Source organism: Haliaeetus leucocephalus, unplaced genomic scaffold (genome assembly GCF_000737465.1).
Source record: "Haliaeetus leucocephalus isolate CR32 unplaced genomic scaffold, Haliaeetus_leucocephalus-4.0 Scaffold238, whole genome shotgun sequence".
Taxonomy (NCBI): Eukaryota; Metazoa; Chordata; class Aves; order Accipitriformes; family Accipitridae; genus Haliaeetus; species Haliaeetus leucocephalus.
Genome location: NW_010972674.1, coordinates 359,513 through 367,667, shown reverse-complemented (window position 1 = coordinate 367,667; position 8,155 = coordinate 359,513). Strand labels below are relative to the sequence as shown.

Below are 8,155 nucleotides of genomic sequence, written 5' to 3'. Positions count from 1 at the left end.
CCCGACCCACGGAGGCCGCGCCCTCACCGCAGTGCCCTGGCATCGAGCCCCTGTGCCTGGACCTGGCCGACTGGGACGCCACGGAGGCGGCGGTGGGGGCGGCGGGGCCCTTCGAGCTGCTGGTGAACAACGCGGCCGTGGCGGTGCTGCAGCCCTTCCTGGAGGTAACGCGGGCGGCCCTGGAGCGGTGAGTGCCTCGGCCTCAGCCTGCCACGCTGCCCTCCGCCTGCCCGCGGCCGTGCTCGGGGCCCGTGGCAGAAAAGCGCTGCCCGCTAACTAAGCCTTAGCAGAGCTGCTAAGGTCAAAAATCGCGGCAAAGCTTTACAGAACGGCCTGGCTTACGAAAGGAAGCCGCTGGTGCACGGGCACCGGGCAGACAGACAGGCGTGCTTTTAGAAATGCCGAGCGTTCGCTTTCTCAATGGTGTGTCGATTGTTACTGCTTACACCTGCTTCCTCTTTTTTACTGTGTTCTCATACTTATGTAATCACCTTTCAACCCTGTAAACATCAAAAGGCAACCAAGTAAAGCACTGATGCCATTCCACAATTACCAAGTAGCCAGAACCTGCAGTTTCATCTCTCAGATGGTGGTGTGCACACGCCATCCAGCCTACACAGGAGAGAAGAGTGCCTTTTGCTGTTAATCAAGCTCACAGCTTCCAGTCTAGCTCCGACTCAGTCTCTGCTAAATTGAAAGGCAGCTGTCGGTAAGACAACTCAGATATAGAGAAGACAAAGCCAGGTAAGGGAGTATAACTGTCACGGTGGGAAACCAGATTTGCTTACTGCAATAACATGACATCTTTTTCTCTCAAAAGATCCATAGTTCAGTTGGGAGGTAAGCTTTAGCATACAGGATATGGTGAGTCTCCTTCCTTCTGAGAAGATGGGTCCTGCTTTGTTCCTACGTTAAGAATGGCGATTGTGGGTCTACAATGGAGGATTCATTTGTGACTAAAATATAAAATGTATGGATTCTACTAAGACCATTCTGCAGAACTAGCAGGTAAAAACCTGACCAAGGAAGGACTATGCTGCAAATGGAAGAAAAGCTGCTTCCACCCATCTTATGGCAGATTTGCTGTTTTAAAGCTGTGTGAAGGCTTCGATTGACCTAAGAAGAGTCGCTGGCTGAGGCCCAGGGCTCACTGTTTAAACTTTAATAGAGGAACTACATTAGTCTGCTAAAGAACAGAGTTCTGCTAGAAATGTGATGATGCACGAGTGCACCTCCCCCCCTGTACACTAAATAGCTTACATCCAATGAACAGTTTATTGCTGAAAGCATGCCTAATCGTTCTTGCTAGCCAGTCAGCTTGGCATTTCTGTCCATATTCTAGAGTATCACCAGTGTTTTGAAGATACCAGCAGCACTTGTCCTCTGCTGCCTCCCAAAACAACTCTCTGGCTTGGGCTGCAGCCACTCTGTAACTTTTAAATTTGATTTATTTGTAGGTCTCTTGATGTGAATCTTCGGGCTGTGCTTCATGTTTCCCAGGTGAGGAAGAATTGTCACTGCAGTTGTCTCCATGAACAGCAGTGACTAAATTGTTCTACACAGTGAAGATAAGTGTCCACTGTGGAGCTAAAGGGACTGTAATCCAAAGTAAACCTGACAATTTGTGCGTACAGCCCCTTTGCTCCTTTACTTTGACTCCCTCTCTTGTAAGTGGGAGGCAGTGAGGACTTACTTCCTCCAGATGTTTTTGCTCTTTTGGCTACCAAAATAGCCCAGCAAGATTCCTACTGAATGAAATAATGATTTCTCCTGTTATGATTCTGGCATTCCTTTTTTTTTTTTTTTTTTTCTCCTCCCCCTCCTCCCAGATTGTTGCTCGGCAGATGATTGCACAGGGGGTGCCAGGTGCTATTGTAAATGTCTCTAGCCAGGCATCTCAGCGTGCTTTGCGGGATCATGCTGTTTACTGTAAGTATGTGTAGCTTTGGCAGTGCCCCTCTCATTTTTGACTAGCTGGAGACCCACAGCCACCAAGCTGCTGGGCAGTGAAATACTTCTGTGCGTTCCAGACCAAGTGCTAGGCACTTAAATGCCTCCTGTTCTTCCCTTCTCTTGAAGGTTCCACAAAAAGTGCTCTGGATATGCTGAGCAAGGTAATGGCAATGGAACTGGGACCCCACAAGGTAGGATTCTTTCTGAGAGAAAGAAAAGTGTGAAAGCTGAACCTGACCATTTCCTCTCAGAGCAGTCTGGTTAGATTGTTTGTTGCTCTTGGTCCCAGATTAGGGTGAACACTGTGAACCCCACAGTGGTTATGACTGACATGGGGAGAATTAACTGGAGTGACCCTCAGAAATCTGCTGCCATGATTAATCGGATTCCACTGGGAAAGTTTGCAGGTCAGTGGTGTAGATCTGTTGCCAGGTTGGGCTCTTTGGTTGTATCCAAGCCTTCCCTCTAATTGACATCACAGCCATAGGTACCTTGCTTCTTTTGTGGGCAAGGTCACAACTCTGCTGAATGGCTGTGGTTGAATTCCTGAAGCATTTGATGAGGACGGGGCAAGAATCAACCTTATCTCCCCTCTTCTATGGCCTTCTCATCTTAGGACAAGTGAAATGCACTTACTCTATTGTTCATAAACATGACTGGGAGGGGAACATATTTGCTTGCTGTGAACTAAATGTCATTTGATCACAACAAGGACTTTCTGCTGTCCAGCTCTCAGCCACACACTGCATCAAGCACGGTTTGGGGGCAGAGATACCTCCCTGCTCCAATTACTTGTAGAGGTCAAAGGCATACCTTTTGGGATGCTAGTTTTTCTAGTACAATTTGAGGGGTGCATCGGATGTTCTCTGTGTTTGATTCCAGAAGTGGATGATGTGGTTAACAGCATTCTCTTCCTGCTGAGTGACAAGAGTGCTATGACAACTGGCAGCTCTCTGATGGTTGATGGGGGATTTCTTGTCTCCTAAGATGACACCTGCATTTCACACCTGCCCTTAATTTTCATACTAGTACTGCACAGATGTAAAACGGATAGAAAACAATGACACAGACCCAGTCTTGCTGGAGAAGAGGGGCAGCAGGGCTGGAACCTGTATGAGAAGTGAGGCAGAAAATTACCTTTGGAAGGCTGCTATATAATAAAGCTCACGTACGCCGTCATGGAGAATGTTTATTGCACCAAATAAGGTTTTATCTTGTCACTCTACATGATGATTAGAAATTGGACCTGTCTTTCTTCCAACCCTATTCCACCCCCCCCCACAACCCTTCAGAAGCTCTCCCTGTTCCATCCAAATCCACAGAGCCCACCTGCACTTTCAGTGGGAAGGGAAAGAAGAAGTTAGCAGACTCCTCATTGCTTCCTTTGCTGTCTTTAGTAGAAAAAAACAAAACAGAGGCAACAACCACAGCCCTGCTCTGCAGAGACTGGATCTGGGGGGGGGAGGCCCTGCTAAAGACTGATGGGGGGGAAGCAGCAACGTGCTGTCCTAGGGTGTGCACACACAAGAAGGCAAATACATTGATTGCACAGAGCTGTTTCACTTGCTGAGTTTGGCTAGTACCCAATAAAGCACCTAATGATTAGTTCTTCAGCTTCATATCTCATTTATGTCAGCCCCTTCCAGGGCTGGTTATGATTTCTTTTAACAGTCTCAGGCACGTATCTGCTAGAGCACCAGTTTGTTAACTATTGGCCACAGTAGGCTGGGCAAGGAGACCCTACCACTCTCCCAGCTGGTCTTGTCATTCAGCACCATTCACACCGGCTCCCTCCCCACTCCCACAAGGATCTTCACCACCTGTTTCACCTGCAGATTGAAACCGGGTGTTTCCAGGACAAGATGGATGTCTCGGCCCTTTCAGCTTGGAGTTCAGGAGAGCCAAAACAGCCTGTTGCCCCAAGGAGCTACCTTGCCTTCCCCGTTGTACCTCCCCTGGGGGCTGTACAGCCCCCAGCTAGTCTCCTGCCCCCGCTGCCCCTTCACATCAACACTGACGTTAAATCAAAGAGACATTTAAAAAACACTGACTTCGTACATGATGAAGGGCCCTACACATCCCAGCCCCCTCCAGAAACACCCAGCTAATATGCAATCTGTCAGAGGACGACAACATGCTGAGCCAGCACCTAGGCCACAGCCCTCAAAACATGGTACACTTTTTGCCGGGCTTCTTCACGGGCGGTGGGCAGAGCACAGCCCGGATGGCTTCATCAAACACGGTCTTCAAGCCCCGCTGCGTCAGGGCAGAGCACTCGAGGTACTTTACCGACCCTAGGGGAAAGAGAGCTCCAGCTCAACCACTCCAGTCCTACCAAGACATACTGTCCCTCACCCACTCCAATATAAAAAGCTCAATACCATGGAGATCTGCCAGCAAGAGACTCACCAATCTCCCGAGCCATGGCCAAACCTTGGGGGTAGGTGATGGGGGCGAGTTTCTTATCACGTAACCTTTCAATGGTGTCCTTATCATCCCTCAAGTCCAGCTTGGTGCCCACCAGGATGATAGGTGTATTTGGGCAATGGTGTCGGACCTCAGGGTACCACTGAAACAGAGAGGCATGGTAAGAAAAGTAGCTGTAGCAGTAGATGCAACCACGAGGATGCATTTACTATTAGGAACAAGGTTTTTGACATGGTGGCAACACCTGCACAGGATACTTCTGCCTACAGTTCTGAATATGCTCTGCAGAGAGAGACTGGTGCAGATGTAATAATGAAGGCACCAAGACATAGAATTGTGACAGGCAGAACCAGCCAACTCTGCACAGAGCGCTTCCCTTACCTGCATTTTAGCTTCTAGGACATTTCTTATCTTCTTTAAGATGCAGATTCAAAAAGGCAAGAACTTAGCCAAAGAAGTCATGAATAAAAAGTAGGCCCCTCTTAAAACCTGCAGACTATGACCTTCCCTTATCAAAACATGACTGCTAGAAATTTTGGGTTTGTAGGTGCGGTGTTTTGTGGGGCAGGGGACTTCACTGGTTCTTCCCTTCCACTGTTTCACCCAGAAGGAGAATACTTTACCTTGGCTCTGACATTCTCAAAGGAGGCTGGACTCACAAGGGAGAAGCAGATCAAGAAAACATCCTGTGCAGAAACAAGAGGGTCAGCCATGTAGAAAGAAACAGCTAGAGATAACGGAGGAAGGGTGGAGAGGGAGCCTTATAGAGGACAACCTCCTCCCACAAGCAAGGGCTGTGGCTGTAAGAAATTCTTCCCCGTTAAGGGTGCTAAACTAATTCAAAGGGGGAAGGAATAGACTTTGTATGACTTCATCTTCTTTTACAATACTGGGCCCAGCATGTTAAGAGCCTGCAGCCACAAATACCTTAGCAGTGCTATGGGCTTCACCGCTGCTAGGGGGGCCACGTAGGAATTCCTACAGCCAGGGAAATGCTACTAGTGCAGCCCAACAGTGAGCTGTGCTGCCGAGAGAGAATGGGAATATGGAACACGGCTCAGCTGCACGGCAGCTCCACACCATTCCTTTCACTTGAGCCTCCTTATGGCAAGCATAACTGTTTCAACACTGTTACGAAGCAGGGACTAGAACAGGACAATCTCTTAGGAAAAATTCAGCTGTGATACTTCTTAAACAACCAGAATTATGGCTGCAGCTGCAGGAACTTCGACTTTCCTCAAAGGAAAGAAGCTGGCTGTCCTTGGGAGCCTCCCTGTCCCCTAAGAGGGAGCAGTTACAAGCTAGTCCAAGCCCAGCACTCACCGTCTGTGGATAGGAAAGGGGCCGCAGTCGGTCATAATCCTCTTGCCCTGCTGTATCCCAGAGGCCTAGGTTCACAGGCTTTCCATCTACCATGACATTGGCAGAATAGTTATCAAACCTGCCAAGGAAGAGTACCCATCAGTGACAATCTTGTTGTGACCCACACATGTCTTTATATGAAACGCAAGGGGGCAGCGAGTCAGGATAGGACACTGGAACACAGTTCCAGTGGGAATAGCCTGCCCTCCTCACGTACACAGCCATACCCCCCGCATCCTCATGTGTGAAGTTCATAGTCTGATTTGGGACAACCTTCTCCCCACCTACAAAACCAACTTTTACACACACGTGCATACAGAGCAAAAAGCAACTGAAGCCCAAGGCCATTACTCACACAGTGGGGATGTATTCTCCAGGAAAGGCATTTGTGGTGTAACTGATCAGCAAGCAGGTCTTCCCTACAGCTCTGCAGAGGGTAAGATGGACAAGCATAAAGAAGGGTATGGCAGGAAGCACTAAGGCAGTAAAACTCACCCTTCCCCCACCCAAAAAAGAGGTTAGGTAAAAAGTTACCGTGTGAGAAAACAAACCTGTAGCAAGCTGGAATTCTCTAGCTGTCAGGGACCAGGCCTGAACTCACAATGTGCACCTTGCCTGAGCGCTTACCTGACCATGCTCTCTCCCACTCCTTTTCCCCACCCATTCAGCCTCAGCAAAACACCAGGCAAAATACTTTTGTTCCAGGAACGATAAGAGAGGGAATAAATTAGGGTTTTGTGCTGCTGGGCTCAACATATCCATAACAAGCTAGCAAAATGGGTAAACAGCAAGGTGAAAAAACATGCAACAACATAGAATTATTCAAGCTCCTCAGATATAGGAATGCAATGTCAATAAATGCAAAGGGGAAAAAATAAGTATCCATAAGCAAAAATGAACTTTAAAATTGACCACTGTCAATTTGGAAAGAGATCAATGTAGATCACTGAAAATATCAGCTCAGGGCTTTGCTGAAGGCAGGTAGGATCGGTCAACCCAGTGGTGGCAGCTGGCAGGGGTTGGGCCTGGTTGGCAATAGTGTAAGCATATGAACTTCAGTTAGCCCTGTGGCACAAGGGAAAAGCTTAGTTGTAAGAACAGAGGAGTACCAGGAGCATAAACAACTTATTTATCACTGTGAGAGTTGTGAACTGCAGGCAACCTTCCAAAGAAACAGATTGTGAGTGCCAGTGACACGGAAAGCTGTCTTTTAGGTGCCTGAGTGAAGCTGAATAAGCCAAGAGAGGTGGATACCCTCTACCCAATTCTGTAACTGGAGTGACATAAGGAAAGACTTCAGGAGTAAGCGAGAGACCCCAGGGGACCCTGCAGTCCTGCACCAGGATGACACAACGCACATCGAGAACCACTACAGTAATCCACCCAGCTTTTCCCCTGGATCAGGTCCCCTCTCTTGGAGAACAGGGAGGTTCTGTAAGGAACCACTACACTGACTGCCCCAACTTTCCTCCCGAACCACGACCTCTCTCCTGCCAAACACGGAAGTCACATAATTCACAAAAACCCACACGTAACTATGATTAAAGTGCTTTGGTATCCAAGTTCACTTAGTCTCTGCACTGTCAATTCAGTCTTAAAGCAAAACACCAGACTGCAAACCTTTAACTGAAATCCATTTCCAACATGCTGTGCTCCCAGGTGTTGCCCCCCCCTGCACGGTAAGGCTGTGTTGTTTCAGTGGGTGGCTCCTTCTCCTGCTCCACTCTTTAGCCCCCACAGACTAGAACCTGGAAGGCCTCCCTCCAAATGTATATTTCAGTGGGTGGCATGCATGGGAAGATGGAACAACCAGTCCCTGCCTAAGAACAGTTCGCATTTAGTTCTCCGTATCTCAGCTCTATGCTTGCCGTGGTGATCAGAAAAGCAAAGAGGAATTATGAGGAAAAATACGCAGGACAAGCTAGGAAAAGTTATGAAGCACTGTAAATCCACCACGTGCCAGCATCTTGCACGCAGATGTGCTCTCCGAAAAAGGTATATAGGAACAGCCCAAAGAAAAGAGCAAGAAGCATGACAAGAGGCACGTGGTGAAATCAGAAACAGCAACGTATTTCACCTTGGAACACAAACAACAAAAGGAGGTATGAGAAAAACCTGTGAACATCAAGATTTTCAGGGAGGACTTTGTGATGAATCACGCCTGTGTGACGAGAAATAGAGCGACATACAGGCACCTAACAAAAGAACGGGAAAACAGATTTAAAGCCTAAGAGGGATTCGTTTCCCAGGCAGTACACCAGGAGATGTGAAACCCAGAAGCGCCAAGAGACGAAGACCCAAGTTTACGACCTGAAGAGGGAGCGGGACGCGCCGGGCGGGACTGTGAGGGCCGCCGCTACAAGCAAGGCCCCCATCTCCCGCCGGGAGGCGGCGGCGGCGCCCGCTCGGCCTC

The 8,155-nt window shown here is 48.6% G+C and overlaps 2 protein-coding genes across 4 annotated transcripts in view; one reads left to right on the top strand and one right to left on the bottom strand.

The window, feature by feature from the left end:
• The window catches only part of DCXR (dicarbonyl/L-xylulose reductase), a 3,655-nt gene extending 523 nt beyond the window's left edge, over positions 1-3,132 (top strand). The window contains exons 2-7 of the mRNA XM_010568138.1: positions 33-187; positions 1,458-1,500; positions 1,830-1,929; positions 2,080-2,144; positions 2,243-2,360; positions 2,836-3,132. Coding sequence (XP_010566440.1) covers positions 33-187; positions 1,458-1,500; positions 1,830-1,929; positions 2,080-2,144; positions 2,243-2,360; positions 2,836-2,939 — 585 coding nt within the window. The 3' untranslated portion in view covers positions 2,940-3,132. The remainder of the gene's footprint in view (positions 1-32; positions 188-1,457; positions 1,501-1,829; positions 1,930-2,079; positions 2,145-2,242; positions 2,361-2,835) is intronic.
• Positions 3,127-8,059, bottom strand: RAC3 (ras-related C3 botulinum toxin substrate 3 (rho family, small GTP binding protein Rac3)). Of its 3 annotated transcripts, none has more exons than XM_010568112.1 (6): positions 7,820-8,059; positions 6,098-6,169; positions 5,704-5,821; positions 5,004-5,066; positions 4,363-4,522; positions 3,127-4,247 (listed from the first exon to the last, which is right to left on the bottom strand). In XM_010568112.1, exons 3-6 carry the CDS (start codon positions 5,794-5,796, stop codon positions 4,117-4,119), a joined length of 447 nt encoding a protein of 148 aa, XP_010566414.1. In that variant the 5' UTR covers positions 5,797-5,821; positions 6,098-6,169; positions 7,820-8,059; the 3' UTR covers positions 3,127-4,116. The 3 variants fall into 3 exon arrangements, with proteins under 3 accessions (XP_010566414.1, XP_010566415.1, XP_010566413.1); XM_010568113.1 differs by having other exon boundaries at positions 7,858-8,059; XM_010568111.1 differs by lacking the exon at positions 7,820-8,059 and having other exon boundaries at positions 6,098-6,195.
• Positions 8,060-8,155: the final 96 nt, after the last annotated feature.